This window comes from Chlorocebus sabaeus, chromosome X (assembly GCF_047675955.1).
Source record: "Chlorocebus sabaeus isolate Y175 chromosome X, mChlSab1.0.hap1, whole genome shotgun sequence".
NCBI classification, from domain to species: domain Eukaryota; kingdom Metazoa; phylum Chordata; class Mammalia; order Primates; family Cercopithecidae; genus Chlorocebus; species Chlorocebus sabaeus.
In genome coordinates this window covers 47655897-47677343 of record NC_132933.1, presented here as the reverse complement: position 1 = coordinate 47677343, position 21447 = coordinate 47655897, and the positions used below count along the sequence as shown (strand labels likewise).

General features: G+C 37.5%; 1 protein-coding gene across 1 annotated transcript in view; it reads left to right on the top strand.

The window, feature by feature from the left end:
- IL1RAPL2 (interleukin 1 receptor accessory protein like 2) overlaps positions 1-21447 on the top strand; it is a 1280701-nt gene that overhangs the window by 1212124 nt on the left and 47130 nt on the right. Inside the window, exon 7 of the mRNA XM_073013177.1 lies at positions 11523-11652. Within this exon, the coding sequence (XP_072869278.1) occupies positions 11523-11652 (130 nt within the window). The remainder of the gene's footprint in view (positions 1-11522; positions 11653-21447) is intronic.

The following is a 21447-nucleotide window of genomic DNA, read 5'->3' as shown; positions in this document are numbered from 1 at the left end:
TCTCCCTCCTCCCTCTTTAAAAGGGTTAGCAAATGAAGGGGAAAACTTGAAATTCAAGGCAATTATTTATTATTTGTACCCTGGTTCATTCCAAAATGAATTGGTGAAGACTGGCAAAGATACATTTAATGCTGCAAGAGAAAACCAATTTAAAAATAAGAAAAATTAAGGAACTTGAATTAAGCTTTTGAGAATCAAACAAGTACTACTGAGCACAACCATGTGCCTTGCAGCATGCTAGTTGCTCTAAGGAAATGAAAGTGAAATATAAGATACAGTTTCCATCCTTAAAGACTGTAATATTTATTTGGGAAGAGGAGGCAAACACCTGCGAAATGCACTATGGAAGAATGGTTAGGATCTTTGGCTCTAGAGTCTAGCTGTCTGGTTTTAAATCTCTCCCACTTACAATGTTTGTGGCTTCAAACAAGTTAACTTCTTTCTACTTTTCTTTGCTCACTTGTAAACTGAGAACAATAATACCTTACTCCCTGGGTTTCTGTGATGATTAATTTGGTCAGAATATATTAAGTACTTAGCTTATTTTGTTGTAATAATTATATAAAGCAGAGCACAGCTAAACTTTTAACTTCCTATGACATATATAAAAATGGGATTCAGAGAAAGCAGAGTGTGCATTAAGGAAGTCAGGGATGGCTTCATGGTATAGGTGGCACTTGAGCTATATTTTGATGGATGAGGCTTTAAGTGAACAAAAGGGGAGGGTAAAGGCATGCGAATCATGTAGGCTACAAAATAGAGTATAATGAATCGCAAGACCAGAGGGATTTGTCGTCAAAGGAAATTAATAGTCTAAAAGAACCCTTATAATACTTCAGAAAATCAATACTGTGACATGAATCTGATCAGTAATATGTAGACAGCTTTGGGTTTCATTTTCTCCACTAGGCGTTAAACCTTGATATTTCCATTTTCTAAAGGATTAAAGGATCCTTGTGGGATTATTTTGAACATCATTTCTGGAGTCACGGTGTGCAGACAGCCAACAAGACTTATCAAAGTGAATGGGACCTACATTAAAACCACAGACACATATTTGTTTATCTTTTGAAGATATTTTTTAAAAACTTTCCACAGCTGTGTTTTAAATCTCACTATAATGTCCAGAAAACACATCAGTATTTTCTTCAGTCACCATACAATACCTGGATCAATCTTCAGGTATACAATAAGAATTGTCATATTTGTGTTGATTCATTTTTTTTCCAAACTTGTACAGCAGGATTTAACTAGCAAGTCATTCCTAGTACCAAAAGTTGTGATCTTATTAGTAAGGGATTCATAAGTACTTTTGACGATACAGAAGTTGAGAAAGTGAAAAAGATTTCTGTTTCCAATCAGATGTTCTCAAATGACAAAGGTGACCTCTTTTTTTCAGGAAGTAATGGTTACTGTGTGTTCTAGTTTTACTACTCTCTTGTCTAGCTGCTAGAATAGACCTAACTTTGTAAGCTTTAACACTTAATTCCATGTAGTGTAGAGCCAAGTAAATAACTTTTGAAACAAATGAAAATAACAACTTTATGAATTTAATATGGACTTAAACCATTTTGCAATTGATATGATCGTATAGGTTGGCTACTCTACAAACCTAGATTTCTAAATCAATATGCGAATTTTTAGTTTTTTTCCTTCACCTAACACAATATAAAGAATCATGTGTATTTAATTTTGAACTACTAATTCATTCCAAATGAGTTATTTTGCAAGTATATGCACATTTGAATACACACATACAGCATATTTACTTGCTTCAACTCTCCTGACATCTCAATTTGCTGAGTATAATTTGGACTTGCTAGTATAGTGAGTTAATATTCCAAGGATTTTGTCTTTTCCATGGGGAGCTTTTAAAAATTCCTTCGTCAAGCTGAGATATGAAAAACACTGGGTCAAAGAAAGCAGGGTCATAAGCCAAGATCAGCAGAGCCAACAGAAGCAGCCAGGGTCAGGTTAGGTGGAGAGAACCTAGGGTTCAAGGCAAGGTAGGGTTCATAGGCAGGAAACCCACTGTGAAGTAAACAGAGAAGTTAAGGGATATACAGGAACTGGGATTCCAGGCACAGAAAGCAAGCTGATTCAGGCCAAAAACCAAATGGCCAAGGGACCTTGACGCTAAAGTTAAAAGCTGCCTGAGGCACAGAGACTTACATGCTTTTTATTTTGCAGAAGAAACTAATGACTGGCACCTTGAGAGCTAGGACTAAAAGTGACATAGTTCATCCCACTTGGAAAATCCTAACACTCTAGGCCAGCTACAAAATATGAGAATATCAGACCTGAAAGACTCCTTAAAGATTCTCTCAGTTGATCCTATAATTTTTAGAAGAAGAAACTGTGGCTTATTAGAGGAATGGACTTGTCAAAAAAAATCAAAGCAATGTAGTGGAAGGGCTGGGGCTATAACTTTGATGTCCTGACACTAGTACTCTTTCCATGAAATGTCTTTGCCTTGCCTATATTTGGTACCCTTAAATGTGAGATACAACTGAGAAAACTAGGATCTTATGACTCTGAGCCACACTCCCTGTCCTAAGGAAATGAAAAAGGAAAAAATAAGCAAAGTTAATCGGTGGAATATGTAGTAACAATGGGGGTTTTATTCATTCAACCTATATAAAATTCAGTAACAGAAACTTCTACTGGGATTGGGACAACTTAGTGACACAACTGTGTAAGTCCTATAACTCTAAACAAGTCCTCATCCAGTGGACTTTGTATCTCTTATCTGATTGAGTCAATTGTACACCAAAACAACAACAACAATAACAACAACAACAATACTTGTTTAACCAAGAAAACAGTGCTCTGTCTCATCTTACTTTGAGGTCTGCTGCTGTGTTACTTCCCTCTAGCATAGGCAAATAACTATGAACATATTCCCCACCATCCCCAAGAAACATTACCTGGCTTCACACATACATTCTTTGAAACCAGAAATAGTAGAAAGTTTATGGGTCTCAGTCTCTCTTTGTCTATCTCCTTTTCTCTCTCCCAAATCATTATTCTATTCTAAGGTTACTCAAGTATTTTCTTCCTGTCAACTTTTCATCTCCCTTGTATCTTACTGGAAGAAATAAATTCTTTCTTCCTTCTTTTAACTTCATAATAGCTTTATCTCAACTATAATTTAGAATTTACCTCTGTGACTGTTTCATTTAATTTAGAAATGATGGGGAGAGGGCTCTGCTTTAGAATAAAGAATTTAAAATGGCTTTATAAAATCACTCTGAAATGTTGAACTGCTTTTTTTTTTTTTTTTTTTTAGTAGATTAAACACTGTACTACATATTGGAAGACATTAATTTCTGAAAAACAACATCAAAGCTGGTTCATAATTTGACTTCAGAAAAGTCAGTTAATTCCTATCTGAGCCTGTTTCTAAATCTCAATGATTCATTCAGTTTGAGATCATAATCTCAGAGAAAGAAAGGACCTTGGTATTTTTACCAGTACAATATTGGCTGCAAGTGGGTACTTGATATATTGGATGACTGATAGAAAAGGCCAGTGTGAGGAATGATGAACTACCTCGTGATTAAATTACACAGAGATATACATAGAAATATATATATATATATATATTTATATACATATGCATGTGTATATATATACACACACATACATATACATATATAGATATATGTAAATATATAGGAATTTTATTTTCAAAATAAGAGAATATATGTTTCTCTCCCTCTCAGTCAAGCCACACCCGGGGATCACTGGCTTTCAGCTTCTTCCTTCTTAACATATGGAACAGATGATACGTACTGTAAGAAAAACTATTAATGGGTCTCTTAGTCCATTTTCTACTGCTATAACAGAATACAACAGAGTGAGCAATAAAGAAAAAGATTTATTTGGCTCACAGTTCTGGAGACTGAGAAATCTGAGATGGCACCAACATCTAGTGAGGGTCATCCTGTAATAGAAGGCATCACATAGCAATAACATGAGTGTGCAAGTCAGAGAGATGAAATCCAGTTGAATTCTTCCTTTTACTAGGAGTACACACACTATCTCTCTCTCTCAATAATGGCGCTAATCCTGTGATAATGGCATTAATTGATTCATGACAGCAGAGCCCTCATGACCTAATCACCTCTTAAAGATCCTGCCTCTCAACACTGTTACACTGGCAATTGAATTTCAACATGAGCTTTAGAGGAGACTTTCTGCTCTTGGTGCCTCAAAACTTATATCCTTCTCACAATGCAAAATACATTCCTTCCATACCAATAGCCCCAAAGTCTTAACTCATTACAACATAATCTCAAAAGTCTAAAGTCTGAAGTCTTATCTAAATCAGACATAGGTGAGACTTAAGCTATGAGGCATCCTGGGGCAAATTCCTCCATATGTGAACCTGTGAAACTAAAGAAGGTATCTGCTTCCAAAAAAAATAGTGGGACAGGTATAAAATAGATATTCCCATACCAAAATGGATAACTGGTTTCATAAGTCCAAAACCCTAAATAGAATACAACATTAAATCTTAAAGCTGGAGAATAATTTGCTTTGCCTCCCTGTCCCATATGCTGGGTACACTGGGGTATGCGGTTAGATCCCCAAACCCTGTGGCAGCCCTAACCCTGTGGCTTTGCTGGATTCAGTCTACTCAGCAATTCTCACAGATTGTAGTCTCATGCCTGTAGCTTTCTGAGGCTGGTGTTATATGCTTGTGGCCCTACAGCACTGGGGTCTCTGAGGTGACCCCACTCCTACAACCACACTAGGCACTCCCCCAGTGCAAACTGTCTGTGGTAGCTCTAGCCTTGTGGCTTGTTTTACCCTAGGGCCCAAGGCTATCAACAGCATCCATGCACACACAACTCTTGCATTTTGCAAGCATGCAGACATAATTCCACCAAGGCTTATAGATTGTATCTTCCATTTTGGCAAGTCTAGCTGCATCTGGGTCCTCTTGAGCCATGACTGGGTGGCTGAGGGGTGCTACACTGGGATTCAGGGAGAAGAGTCCTAAGGTGGCCCTGAGTAATGAACCTGTGTCAGTTCATTCTCACACTGCTATAAAGACACTACCTGAGACTGGGTTATTTATAATAGAAAGAGGTTTAATTGACTCACAGTTCTGCATGGCTGGGGAGGCCTCAGGAAATTAACAATTATGATGGAAGGTGAAGGGAAACCAAGGCATGTCTTACATGTTGGCAGGAGATAGAGAGCGCACAGTGGAAACTGCCACTTTTAAAACCATCAGATCTCATGAAAACTCCCTCATTATCATGAGAATAGCATGGGGGAAATCTGCCCCCATGATCCAATCACCTCCCACCTGGTCCCTCCCTTTCAACATGTGGTGATGCCTTCCCAACAGTCCCTGAAAGTCTTAACTCATTCCAGCATTAACTCAAAAGTTCAAGTCCAAAGTCTCATCTGAGACAAGTCAACTCTGTTCCACCTATGAGCCTGTAAAATCAAAAGCAAGTTAGTTACTTCCAAGATACAATGGGGGTACAGGCATTGGGTAAATGTTTCCATTCCAAATGAGAGAAGTTGGCCAAAACAAAGAAGCCACAGGCCCCAGGCAAGTCTGAAACCTGGTCAGGCCATCATTAAATCTTAAAGCTCCAAAATCTCCTTTGACTCCATGTCTCATATCCAGAGCATGCTATTACAAGGGGTGGGCTCCCATGGCCTTGGGCAGCTCTGCCTCTGTGGATCTGCAAGGTACAGCCCCTGTGGCTGTTTGCATGGGCTGGTGTTGAGTGCTTGCGGCTTTTCAGGTTCATGATGCAAGATGCCAGTGGATCTACATTTCTGGGGTCTGGAGGATGGTGGTCCTCTTCTCACAGATCCACTAGGTAGTGGCCCAGTGGGGACTCTCTTTCCAGGCTCTGACCCCACAGTTCCCTTCCACATTGCCCTAGCAGAGGTTCTCCATGAGGGTTCCACTCCTACAGCAGACCTCTGCCTGGACATCCAGCCATTTCCATACATCCTGTGAAATCTAGGTGGAGGGTCCCAAAGCTCAATTCTTGTATTCTGTGCACTTGCAGGCCCAACACCATGTGGAAGCCACCAAGGCTTGGGGCTTGCACACTGTGATGCATTTTAAAACCATCAGATCTCATGAGACATCCCTCACTGTCATGAGAACAGCATGGGGGAAACTGCCTCCATGATCCAGTCATCCCCCACCAGGTGCATCCCTGGACACATGGCAATTACAATTTGTGATGAGATTTGGGTGGAGACACAGTGAAACCATATCAGAGCCCATGGAGGATACCCCAGGCCTCTTACCTCAAACCATTCTGCCCTGCTAGAGTCCCTGAGCTTGTGATGGGAGAGGCTGTCTCAAAGATCTTCAAAATACCTTTGGGGTCTTTTGTCCTTTGTCTTGACGGATAGCACCTGGCTTGTTTCTATGCATATTAATTCCTTTAACAAATGGTTGGTTGGCCACACCTTTGGTATTCTCTTCTAAAGATGCCTTTTCACTCTTTATCTTGCCAGCTTGCAAATTTTCAAAATTTTTCTATTCTGCTTCCCTTTTAAGTATTAATTCCATCTTTAAGCCATCTCTTTGCTCTCACATGTCCCTATATGCAATGAAAAGTAGCCATACAGTAGCCTGAATACCTTGCTGCTTTGATATTTCTTGTACCAGTTGCCCTAGTGTATCACTTTAAAGCTCTGTATTCCATAAGCCCTGGACAGAGACAATTTCATCACCTTCTTTGCCACTTTACAACAAGGATGGCCTTTACTCCAGTTTTCAGTACCTTGTTTCTCATTTCTTTCTGATACCTCATCACAGTTGCCTTTACTGTCCATGTTCCTACCAGCATTCTGGTCATAACCCCTTAAGTAATCTCTAAGAAGATCAAACTTTCCCTACAGCTCTTCTCTTCTCCTGAGCCCTTGCCAGAGTTCTCTTTATGGTCTGTCCACATCAGTACAGGATTTTTCCAGCCTTTTCCTCCAAATTCCTTTAGCCTCTGCTCATTACCCAGTTCCAAAGCCACTCCCACATCTTCAGATATTTGTTAGCAACAACCCCACTCTCAGTACCAATTTTTCTATCTTAGTCCATTTTCTGCTGCTGTAACAGAAGACCACAGATGGTGAAATTTGTAAGGAAAAGAGATTTATTTGGCTCTCAGTTCTAGATGCTGAGAAGTCCAAGAGCATCAGCACCTGTTGGCATTAGGTGAGGGTCATCCCATGGCAGAAGGCACACATATGAGACAGAGAGAGGAAATCCAGCTCAACTCATCCTTTTCTCAGAAGCCCACTCTCACAAAAACTAACCCAGTTCTACGATAACATTACTCCATTCATAAGGGCAAAGCCCTCATGACTTAATTATCTTCCAAAGGTCTTAATTCTCAACGCTGTTACATTGTCAATTGGATTTCAATATGAGTTTTGGAGGGGACATTCAAACCGTAACAATTAAACATGCCTCATATACAAGTTATGACTTTGCCCCTTAACTCTCATTCAAAAAGAAGTATACTGGATTGCATATGTGTAAGAGTGACATTAATATAATGATGACTTCAACTCTCCTGTAAATTTTTAAATAACTAATTCATAAACTGCATTATTAGCAACAGTCTTCTTAAAATATGTCTTACAACTGAAAGTAACATGCTCCAGTGTTCCATGTGTTCTGACACTGGCCTGCTAGACTGGAGCATGTGGTTCAGGGCATTCTCACAAATACAGATAAAAGATTTGTGCCCTAATTGTGAATTATCTTAAGGAAGAAATAAACTTCTTGAAAGGTGAAGCTACAAAGTTAAATACATAAAGCACAGCAGGAAGGTGATTGGTTTTCACATTGGCATCACAACTATCCATTCTTCTTTTTATCTTATTTTGAAAGGCCAAATCAAAATGTGGGCCCAGGGAAGAAAGGATACGTTAACAGTAACATTAATATAAACTCTATGTTTAACTCCTTGGTAAGACTGGTGAAATTAAAATTAACCTGATTACGTAAGACAAAGATACACAATTTATAGATTTTTGTGGTAGAATTTCAGGCACCTAGTCAATAAGGTAGAATGAATTGATATGGTAAAGATCACCTCTTGTTCTAACTACAGAGAAATGCTGGTCAAAATAAGGCAAAGAATTTACATGCTTAGCCCAACTGGAAAGCAAGTAAGGGAAATTCTCAGGCTTTAGTGATAAATAGGGAGATCAAAGTAAGAGAAAGAAGTATAAATTGAAATTGAAGATCTCCTGGAGATATCAAAACCAAATGTGGACATTCAGGGTATAAGGGCTTGAGTTCAGGATCTATGTGAAGTATGGAGTTAGAACAGATCCCAGCAAAAATCTAGAAAACTGAATGATTTATAAACCCTGAAATCTATGAAATGGGGCCTAGAAAACTCTGCTTATTGATTCAGGAAAGTGTACAGAAAATTCACTTCAGTCCAGGGCCATATCTATGAATCCAATGAAACATTTAAGAGAAACTGGAACTCTAAACCTGTACCGAGCATGGGTGTGGACTCTAAATTCACATAACTCATAAATGGCACAAACCCCCAAGCAAAGAAATTGACAGAAAAACTGGTTCCAAACCAGTGAAACTTGTAGGGCCTTGGTAGAGGCAACCTTGGAACTTCTCTAAGGGAATTCCTCTATAACCCTCAGCATCTGGGACTACCACAGAAAACAATCCCTGCTGTAAATGAAAATACAGAAATGAAATTATAAACTTCATAAGAAAATTAACCACCTTGATGGTGCTTCCCTTGACACAATGGAAAAAAACTGCATACCAAGAAGCAGAGATAATAGGACAATTTGAAGGAGACTTTAAAAGAGGTTGAAAATTGTTTAAAGAGAAAAACAGAATGGAAAAAATTGTTTGTCAAGAAAAGGGCAGTGATGGCTATCTGTGGCCTTTACAAAAATATGCAGCCCATTAAAGGGTGGGGAGCAGAGTTAGATGAAAGTATTGAAGATCAAACTGTTACCTTTGAGAAATTTTTAGAAAATCCTGGTAGAAGAGGAGATTAAGATAAGTGGTGAAAATAAAAAAAGATTTTATCTTTTCACCCTCACCTACAATTCTTTCACATCAGATAATTTGGTCTGTTTCTTTTAAAGTGTTTCTAACAGCAATGGTATGGATTTGAAATGCAAATATAATCTGTTATCCAATTCATCAAAAGAAGTCACTCATATAACTGAAGAATGAGTGAAATTCTGATATTCGTCTATTGGTTTATTTCCACTTTTGTCATTAATGTTCATGAACATATTGACTAATACGCATATTGGAACTACACTTGTTTTTCATTTGCAAACATAGGTTCCACAAAAATCAGTGAAAGCACTCTGTGAGAATCAATTGAGTACGTGGAATTTACCATAAAATATTGTATTTTGTTATTATTTATGTATTTTATAAACGCTGTGACATCCTTTATATCCACAAAATTTGTAAACTTATGTATTTACATGCATATTATTTCCAGAAAGCCAGTTTTAAATATTTACCAATATACCACTGATGTATATCTTCATTATTTATAAATGGTAGGACTTATAAGATGTGGCTCCTACTCCTCTCCAATTCCCACTTCCTTCTTAAATCCCCCCATCTACCCACCAGACACAGACACACAGAGGCACACAAACTCTACTACCATCACAACGTCATCACATTTTGATTTACCTCGCAGTTTTGTTTGGAAAAGTTTTGGCTCTAAAATCCAATAAAACTCAATGATACATAGATGTTTGAACTCTTTCCCCAGAGACTCTCCTGAACACACTGATAATTTGAGTTTATTCATTTCAAGATGTGTCCAGCAAATACAGGGCTGTAAAATTTAAGACTGTTGAGATTTCTAGATTTTTAAGATCTCTGAGCAGCCTTCTCACAATGCAGATGTTCACAGAGCTCTCTGATAAGGGAAATTGGGGAATTATAGCGCAATGAGAGCCAATCCACTGCATGTACGCCACTTTGCAAGAAGCTTCACTTACTTTATTACATAGCACTGAGGCAGCACCTCACAAAGTTCTCTTTATTTTAATAGTCTTCAACCTACTTTAGATGCAAACGTAAGTTGGCTGTCTCTACTAACAGGTCACATCGTAACATAGGAATTACTCTGAAAATGCCTGGAGGCAAACACCGTACAGCAGCAAATAGATAAAATGTTAGATAAGAGTTTGTGCCTAAGCCAGATTTTAGAAATCCCTTGAAACATTATGTTTCAGGTTATTTGCCCAATAAATGCAGAGATCCCTTTCATGCCTTTTAGAAGAGGAGGTGCCCATCCCCTGGCACACATTGAGTCCCTGTATCTGGCATAAGAGCTGATTACTTTGGGACTCTCCTCAGAGTATTACATATGATGTTTGGATGGTTTTCCTGTTTTCAACCATTGACAAGAGGCTTCAGGATATTTATTCAGCATTTGTAGAAACTAGACTGCTGAAATATCTGTCTCTTGTGTTTATTTGACAAGAATCTGTTTAATGGGAGAGTAAAAACATTCCTTCCAGGAGATATTGCAGCAAGAGTCAGTACCTATGTGTAGTGCCAAGAAAAGGGCAGTCATTTTTTGATAGACCACCTCAAGGAGGCCCCATTTTACACAGTGCCTTCATTCTGACTTCTTGTTCTATCCAGGCTCCCAGCCACTTGGATGCTTCCCACTCACACTGAAGTGAATCTTCCCACTCAGTCACCAAACTCAAATACCACTCTTTTCTGGCAACCCCAGACAGACATACCCAGAAATAATGCATTACCAGCTATCTAGATATTAATATTTCTTAATCCAGTCAATTTGATGTCTAAAAATAACCATTATAGTTTATATTACCTAATTTTTCTTAAAACATGTAAAAATCAGAATAAACAAATTTCCATGTAATCTTAATAACAGTGGAGAGTATATTATGATATGTCTTCTCACCAACCAAAAATTAACTTATACTTTTGATTAAGGTTAGCTTCAAGGGTAAGTTCAAGTTAGCAGTGCTTAATATTCTCAAAAATAAAGAAAAAAGATAGTCTCTTCATTTGTTTTTTTCATATTATAAGAAGGAGGCAATAAAAATAAACAGTTTTAAAACCTGAGTAACAAACAGCTTTGGGAACACAGGGAGACCCTGTGTGGTCCCAACTACTTGGGAGGCTGAGGTGGGAGGATCACTTGAGCCAGGGAGGTCAAGGCTGCAGTGAGCTGTGGTTGCGCCACTGCACTCCAGCCTGGGTGACACAGCCAGACCCCGTCTCAAAAACAAACAAACAAACAGAAAACTGAGTAACTTTATTTTCTCACTTTTGATTATACTTTGAATTTAAGACTTTTCTAGAAACCCTCATAACTATTTAAAATTTTTCTCAGGTACAAAGATAAGATGACTAGAAAAATAGTTGAAAATTGGGTCACCTCTGAGTTTTCCTTTGGATGTTAAATGGTCGCTTCCTGTCTCCCACTGATAATCAGGAGTCATTTGCTCATTTATTTTTCTCTCATTCTCAGGTAAGCCTCTGAACATTCCCTGCAAAGCATTCTTCGGATTCAGTGGAGAGTCTGGGCCAATGATCTACTGGATGAAAGGAGAAAAGTTTATTGAAGAACTGGCAGGTCACATTAGAGAAGGTGAAATAAGGTAGAGAGCTTGAATTGCTTATCTTTTTTTGCTGTCTTTGCAGTTATGTAATGAAACATCCTACAAGGGATTCTGCTCAGGATTTTAATTGCAACTCCAAATCATTCCATTGTCTAAAAGCTGATGTTATGGAGAAACCAAGGATGACTGCCTTAAGAAATGACAATGTGCAAGCTTCTAACATAAGTAGATTTTTCTCCCATTTAAAGATTTTGTCACCAGGGTATAATGCCCCTCCAAAAGCTACCTAAGCAAATTTCTTTGAGTTTCTAAAGCTAAAACCACTGGTACTCCAACAGTCACAGCAAAGGTCCAGTCTTTGAAGGTGACTCCTCAGACCACTGTGCAAATTGTTCATTTTCTACCTGGGAACAGACAACTTCATATGTCATAAGTGTAAAGATGCAGTGGCAATGGTAAGCTGGTGCTCAGCCAAAATAACTGTTGACTCTTGTTGAATAGTGTTTATTTTTTCCCAGCATCTAATACTTATCCTGAAAATACTGATCCTTCAATTTAGTACATGTTTAGACCTCTTTTCACTCTCCTGTTACGCAAATACCTCTCTGGTTTATATATATCAATTCTATTGGTTTTCTAATTCTATTTAGTACTTTCTCATTTGTACAAGAAAGATATAAAAATATAGGTAACCTTTCCTGACTCACTTAGTTTATGAGGTTTCTCTTTGGTTTCAGAGATGATGATGTGTAGTGTATGTTCCTGATTCTGATAGGAATTGGGATTCTTCCCTCTTCACTCCCATTAAGAATCATGCAGTGGAAATTAATCTAAAATTTTAGTACAACTAATGTTAAAATTTATTCCTTCAGTTTTCTTATTGAATATGCAGCAGCACAAATGAGACAAGTACGCTTTGTATTATTTCCTATGTTTAAATATTATTTATAATTACTCTCATGACAATTTCTCTCTATGTGTCCACCCAATAACTCTTCTCTAGGGGTTCATAACTTTGAAGGTCTGTGAACCCCTTAAGAGTCTATGCAAAATATTGACTATAGGAGCATATTTCTAGGCAAAATACACATGAAAAGGTGTTTGACATGTTTAGTAATCAAGGAAATGCAAACCAAAACCACATGATACCACTTTATACTTACTAGGATGCACTAGGATGGCTATAATTTAAAATGTCAGATTATAGGCTGAGCACAGTGACTCAGGCCTATAATCCCAGCACTTTGGGAGGCCAAGGTGGGTGGATTTCTTGAGCTCAAGAGCTCGAGACTAGCCTGAGCAATATGACAAAACCCTGTCTCTCCCCCATTCCCCGCCAAGAAAAAAAAAATATATATATATATATATATGTACAAATCTTAGCCAGGCATGGTGGTATATGCCTGTAGTCCCAGCTACTTGCTACCTGGGAGGCTGAGGTAGGCGGATCACTTGAGCCCAGGATGTTGAGGTTGCAGTGAGTCATGATTGCTCTACTACACTCTAGCCTGGGTGACAGAGCTAGACCTTGTCTCAGAAAAAAAAGTCAGATTATAACAAATGTTGGTAAAGATATGAAGAAATGGGAAACCTCATACACTGCTGGTAGGAATAGCCCTCCTAGGAATATAAACAAAGTAAATCAAAACATGTGTCTACAAAAAACTTGTCCATGAATGTTCATAGCAGCATTGTTCATAATAGACAAAAATGAAAACAACCTAAATGTCTATCAACTAAGGAATGAATAAATAAAATGTGATACATTCGTACAGTTGAATATTATTTAACCATAAAAAACGAAATACTGGCATATATTGCAACATGAATGAACCTTGAAAATGTTCTCAGTGTAAGAAGCCAGAAACAAACAAACAAAATAAACACATACTATATGATTCAATGTATATAAAATGTCCACAATAAGCAACTTTATAGAAACAGAAAGTAGATTACTGGGTGCTTAGGGTCAGTGGGGAGGAATGGAATATAGATGTGATAGCTAAAGTCTATGGGTGTGTTTTTGTATGTGTGATAGAATACAACATTACATAAAATCCATCATTTTAAAATTCACAATTTAATGGCATTCAGTACATTCAGAATTCATACAACCACCACCACTTTCTAGTTCCAGAACATTTTCATCACTCTAAAAGGAAACGTTATACCCATTAAGCAGTCTCGGGCTTCTTTGTAAGATAATGCCTGTAATCCCAGCACTTTGGGAGGCCGAGACGGGCGGATCACGAGGTCAGGAGATCGAGACCATCCTGGCTAACACAGTGAAACCCCGTCTCTACTAAAAAATACAAAAAACTAGCCGGGCGAGGTGGCGGGCGCCTGTAGTCCCAGCTACTCGGGAGGCTGAGGCAGGAGAATGGCATGAACCCGGGAGGCGGAGCTTGCAGTGAGCTGAGATCCGGCCACTGCACTCCAGCCTGGGCGATAGAGCGAGACTCCGTCTCAAAAAAAAAAAAAAAAAAAAAAAGATAATGAAAATATTATAAAATTGACCATAATGATAGTTTCACGTCTGTGAATATTCTAGAAAACGAGGAATTGTTTACTTTTAATAGGTAGATTACATGGCATATAAATTTTATCTCAATAAAGCAGTTTTTCTTAAAAAAAAAAAAAAAAAACCCTTGAAATTAATTGCCTGATACAGAACAGATTTTCAGAAATAAATAATGGGTATATTACAAATGATTCTAAAGTATTAATTGCCATTTATACTTTGAAGTTTCTAATTAGTAACACTTTATTAGGCAATTTTAACTTAATATTTATTTGAAATCAATACAACTGAATTCATTTTAAATTGTTATAGAAGATACATGTTTAAGATTACTGTCAATATATCTATGTATAAAAGACCTTAAGGGTCACTTTTCATTCTACAGAACAAGAAACTGGTCCCCAAATGGATGTGTGATAGGTACACTAGTACATAGTTAGTAGCAGAAGTTCTATCACCAAAAAGCTCAGACATGTTTTGTGATCAAGGGTACTAATTATATGAGCCTAAGATAATAATCTCCCTTTTTGTATGTGTGGCTGCATATAACTTTTAAAATAAACAGCTTTATCAGAGTATAATTGACATATAATAAATCACACAGTTTAAAGTGTGCAATTTCTAAGGGCAGACTGATATGTATACACCTGTGAAACCATCACCACAATGAAGATAACATATTAATCACCCCCATGTTTCCTGGTGTCCCTTTGAAATCCCTCCCTCCTGCCCTTCTCCAACAACAGGGATCTTCCTATCACTATAAATCAGTCTGCCTTGTCTAGAATTTTATATAAGCAGAATCATACAATAGGCGCTTGTTTTTTTCTGGATTATTTCATGTAGCAAAATTATTTTGAGATTTATCCCAGCTTGTTATATGTGTCAATAGTTCATACCATTTTTATTGCCAAATAGTGTTCCATTATATGATTATACAGAAATTGTTCTTCTCTTCACCTGTTGATGGACATTCAGGTTGTTTCCAATTAGAACTATTATGAAAAAATCTGCTAAGAACGTTCATATACATATCTTTGTATGCACATATATTTTCTTTTCTCTTGCCTGAATAACTAGACATGGCTTGCTTGAATTGTATAGTAGACATATAATTAATTTTTAGTTTATTCTTTAAATAAAATTTAAATCATTTTTAAACAAACTTTATTTTTTAGAATAATTTTTGATTTATAGGAAAATCATGAGGATAGTATCTAGAGTTCCTATATACCCGATACCCCGTTTCCCCAATTATCGACATTGGGGACTGCTCCATGTCTAGGTATCCAGGCAGGAGAAAAGGAAATATATGTGTATACAAAGACATGTATACGAATGGTCATAGCAGCTTTCTTCATAATAGTCCAAATTGGAAACAATCCAATGTCCATTAACAGGTGAATAGATGAGCAAATTGTTGTATAGTCATATAATGGAATATACTTGGCAATAAAAAAGGAATGGGCCAGGAGCGGTGGCTCATGCCTGTAATCCCAGCACTTTGGGAGGCCAAAGTGGGTGGGTCATGAGGTCAGGAGTTTGAGACCAGCCTGGCCAAGATGGTGAAACCCGGTCTCTACTAAAAATACAAAAATTATCTGGGCGTGGTGGCAGGCGCCTGTAATCCCACCTACTCAAGAGGCTGAGGCAGAGAATTGCTAGAACCCAGAGGTGGAGGTTGCAGTGCGTTGAGATCTCACCACTGCACTCCATCCCGGGTGACAGAGAAAGACTCCATTTCAAAAACAAAAGGAATGAACTGCTGACACATATGACATATATATGTGTGTGTATATACATATATATATACACACACACATACACATATATATAAAGTGTACTAATTCAAAATGAATCAGGCTAGGTGCGGTGGCTCACGACTGTAATCCCAGCACCTTGGGAGGCCGAGGTGGGTGGATCACCTGAGGTCAGGAGTTCGAGACCAGCCTGGCCAACATGGTGAAACCCCGTCTCTGCTAAAAATACAAAAATTAGTTGGGCATGGTGGCGGTGGTAGCAGGCACCTGTAATCCCAGCTACTCGGGAGGCTAAGACAGGATAATTGCTTGAACCCAGGAGGCAGGGGTTACAGTGAGCTGAGATCATACCATTGCACTACAGCCAGGTGATAAGAGTGAAACTCCATCTCAAAAAAAAAAAAAAAAAAAAAAAGAATCAAAATTAATACATTGTTATTAACTAAAGACATTTCTTTACACATCTTTCTTTAGTTTTTGTCTACTGTCCTTTTTGTTCTGCAGGATTATTTAACTTTTTAAGAATCCACCTAACTGTATTCCAAACTGGTTATACCATTTTACAAAAGAAAAGGGAGACACTGCTGCTGTCTCCAGCAGCAAATGATTAGAGTTGGTGGGAGAGAAAACATATATACATGAATTGGATAAATCCTGAACAAGCCACCATATTAGTGGCCAAATGAGTCAACCAGCTAGGAAATGCTATATAGGAAGACAACCTTTCAGAACTTGCACAATGACATTGTTTAACTGATTTTGTTACATCCTCTTTCTCCACCAACTCCCCCAGGAAAATAACTATATTAGCAGTGATGGAAAGTCACAGGACATTTATTTTGAAAATTTTACAAGACACCACTAGCTAACTAAAGTCACCTTCACAGAAGTGCCAACAAAAAGGCAGAAATTCCCAGCCAACATAAATATAGAGTCACTCATTTTGTAATATAGTCACGAGTAGCCTAATGATGGGGATGATGTTGTATGTAATACATTATTAGGTGATTTAATTATTGTGCAAACATCGAGTGTACATATACAAACCTAGATTATAGCCTACTACACACCTAATCTATATGGTATAGCCTATTGCTCCTAGGCTACAAACCTGTACAGCATATTATTGTACTGAATACTGTAGGCAACTGTAACACAATGGTAAGTATTTGTGTATCTAAACATCTCTAAACAAAGAAAAGGTACAGTAAAAATACAGTGTTATAATCTTATGGGGCTACCTTTGTATATGCAAGACATCATTGACTAAAATGTCATCATTCCACTTTCACATGTCTTGTGTGAACTGTGATCTATTTGGAAGTTTGTGTGGTTTCTAGAATTCTTTCAGTCTATAGCCATTTATGCTAATACAGGAACTAATTAATTATGTCTTCTAGCCTCCAAAGTCCTTGAAACAAAGCATACAAGATTTTATACAGCACAGCAAATTGGAACAAATCCAGCATTTTAATAGAAAAAAAAATTGCTAATCATACTATTAAGGTGAAGCAAGAGAAGATTCACATTTTTTCGTAACCCATATACTTTCTCTATAAGGAAGAGTTCTGATGGTAGAATACTGAGAATTTTTAATTAGGGGATTCCTCTCAAAGGCATTTCTGGAAACAAAATTTATTTCTGGATGCATGGCCCTTATTCAGTGCTGTCTCTGTCTGTACAGGACACTGCTAAAAAATACCTTATACTAGGTAATTTATAAACAACAGAAATGTATTAGTCAAAGTTCTGGAGGCTGGGAAGTCAAGATCAAGATGCCTGCAGATCCAGTGTCTGGAAAGGGCCTGTGATGGCTGGGGGTAGCCCTGAAAATCTCTAGAATTCCTTCTTCTATTTTCTTGATGAATAGCCTCTGGCTTCCTTATATCTATACTAATCTTATCAAATGTTTTCTTGGCCACACTCTTCGTGTTCTCTATTTAACACACTTTTTCATTCTTTGCAACATGGCTGGGCTGAGAATGTCTCAAATCTTTAAATTTTGCTTCCCTTTTGATTATAAATTTCATCTTTAATTCATTTTCTTCTCTCATTTTATTGTAGGCAATCAAGAGAAGCCATGCCACACCCTCAATACTTTGCTTAGCGATTTCTTTCACTAAATATCCTATCGCACCACTCACAAGTTCTACCTTCCACAAAGCACTAGGACATGAAGAAAATTCATACAAGTTCTTTGCCACTTTATAACAAGGATGGCTTTCACTTCAGTTTTTAATAACTTGTTTCTCCTGTAAGTCTGAGCCCATATAAAAATGACCTTTACTGTCCATATTTCTATCAATATTCTGATCATGACCACTTAAGTAATCACTAAGGAGACTGAAACTTTCTCTACAGTTCTCCTCTTCTATTGAACCCTCACCAGAATTGCTCCTTACAGTTAGTTCATGTTGATATAGGCTTTTCCTAGCCTGCTCCTCCAAATTATTCCAGCCTCTGTTCATTACGAAGTTCCAAAGCCATTTCACATTTTTTTTAACCAGAGCACCCCACTGTCAGCACCAATTTTTGTCTTAATCCATTTGGGATTCCATAACAAGATACCTTAAATGGGTAATTTATAAACAACAAAAATTTGTTGCCCACAGTTCTGGAGGCTGGGAAGTCCAAGATCAATATGCCGGCAGATTAAGTGTCTGGTGAGGGCCTGTTCCTCGTGAATGGAGCCTTCTGTGTGTGCTCACATGGCAACAAGGGCAAGGGAACTAATTCATGCTTCTTTTATAAGGGCACTAATCCCATTCATGAGGAGGGGAGCCTTCATGATTTAATCACTTCTCAAAGGTCCCAACTCTTAATACTATCACAATGGATATTAGGTGACAGCATATGATTTTTGGGAGATCACAAACATTTAGACCATAGCAAGGGCAATGCTTTGGGCCCATTTAAAAATTGAATCATAGCTCTTATGTTGTGCACACATTTCAAAATTGCATTGTCTAATATAACCAAGTGGTGATGATGTAAATAAATAGCTCTCAGGCGTTGACTTGTGGAGAAGCTTCCCCAGAGGCACTGGATCTGGCAGGAGGACTAGCCCCTCTGCCTAGGTTCTCAATTTCCTGTGTAGCAGCCTGATCCTAGAAATATGTGTTACAACTTTTCATTTCTAAGTTTGCCACAGAGGAATAGAGGACTTAAAACGATACCTAGTAAAAAAAAAGCTTAGATATTTACTGAGGGCTTGATGAGATAATGTCACTAGGACTTCAGTAAGTATAACGTCTGTACTCGGCATTTCCCCTGCAGCTTGAATAGCATTTTGGATCAAATCCTGTCTAAGATTTTGGAGTTCTCATTTGTTTGCTCTCTAGGTCAGTTTCACCACTGTGGTCCCTAGCCTCTCCTGATTTTTAGCCCATTGCCAAAGCACTTAGACCCCACTTTGGGCATACAGATTCCCCTTTATCTCCCTTTAAGCAGAGATTGGCACAGTTCTCCTATGCCTCTGATGTTGCTAAGAGACTAAGCCACAAGGAAATCTGAACCCAAATGTGGTAACCATTCACAACTGCTAGTCTATCCCACACAACTGCATCACAACCCTTTCACTAACTCCAGAAGATATAATTTATAGAGATGGTAAAATAATTTTATGTGTGCAATAACATAAGATATAATTGTACAAGTTTGGTTATTTCTACGATTTTAAAATCATTCCAACAATCTGCTCTCTGCCAAGCTCTACCATGTTTATTCAGAGAAGTCAAATAATTATTTTGAGGAAACCTAGTAGGAATCATAAGGGGAAGACTTCTTACTTTCTGTCCTTCTGTTAAAGCTTAATGGGAACTGCTACAAAGGAGGATCAGAGAATACCTGCAAAGTGTCCTTTGGGGATAATGATTCTAGGAAGGCCACCTCAGTCCTGTACCACTACAGAATTTCCTTCTTATCAATCTTACAAGAGGCTTGAGAATTTTGTTTTAAAGAATTTGCTAGTGAGGCATGTATTCTACATATCTAATTTAAAAAGTCAGAAAAATTGAACCAGTCCTATTAAACAAGAAATAATAGTATTTTAGATTGCCTACAGGGTTACGCATTGCGTCTGATTGTCAAAAAGGACTACATGAATTTCTTTTTTTATTATTATTATTATACTTTAAGTTCTAGGGTACATGTGCATAACGTGCAGACTACATGAATTTCAAGACAATTGCTTTGTCCCAACAGAGAGTCATTTTCAATTATAAATCTCACTTTACAAATAGCCCTATCAATACCTAATGTTTTCTTCCTCAGGCAATACTATAAAACAGTTTACCAAATCTTTTCTAATTCTTGGCCTGAAAAACATATTCAATTTATCTTAATGTTTTCAGAAAAGCTTATTAAAAATGCAAATAATTTTATTTACCTTCAGTTCCTGAAAGGCTGTGAGATGAATATGGTCTTTGCTTGTTTGTTTTAGTTTTGGTTTCTTCACTGCTGCTTTTTACCACTTTCTGGTCTTCTGTTTCATTCCTTTACCTTAACATCCTCTCCTTACATGAGTGAAATGCTCTAATAAAGGAGGGAATATGATATAGGCATGAAAACTTTTATTCTTAAAATAAGATGAGTCTATCTTAAAGACCAAAACTAACCTAGTAATGACCCACAAGACACAAGAGCTATGATTCAACTTTTAAAAAGCTTTTTAAAAAGCAATATGAAACTGTGAATATGTTGTTTGTCCCTAAAATACAGAGGAAATAATTGGAGTCCCAGGCAGCCCTAGTGAAAATGATGAGGTATATTTTGGCAACTTCTCACACAATTTTTAATGTCTTGAAGGACCCCACATGTCCTTGGTGTTCCCAAAGTCGAGGTTCAAAAAGTATTTTCCTTTCTTCCACTCTCAGCTTATCCCACTGGAAGAAGAAATACAGACCAATCACCTTGCTTTAATTTAAATAGATTTCAAATCTCATCTCACCTGTATATGAATGTATACATTATAAACAGCATAGTTTTACCTAGGGCCGTCCTTAATTTCTAGTTAACTAAAGGTACGTTTTTGAAGGAGTGGTGAATACTATTCATGATTCCAGGGTTGGTCTTAGCCTTGATCTATGCATAAAATACTACAAGTCTACCTAAAACATGTTTGTTGTTTCTCTTCACTTATTGAGCAGACTTTAGATGCTCAGTCCCAACTATGTTGTGTTGGGTTGTAAGCTACTCTAGACAAAAACCTATAATTAGTAAATAATAATAATAATAATAATCCCAGTTTATCCTTTTATAGTATACTGCATATTGCAAAAGCATTTCACATCTTAAAACATATTGGATAACCATAATAACCATCTGAGATACATAGTATTAGCTTTATTTTGCAGATAAAGAAACTGAAGTTTAGAGACTGAGGAAGAGCTGCCACCCTTTAGTGATTGAGAGTTCCTGTAGGACTAGACTGAATTCATCAAAGCTAGCAAGAATCCTCAATTGTCCAGAATGTTTTGTTGTACTCCACATTTAGATTATAAAAAGTCAAAATCCGTCTGGGAGTGAAAGAGTGAAAATCGGTGTGGACTGAGA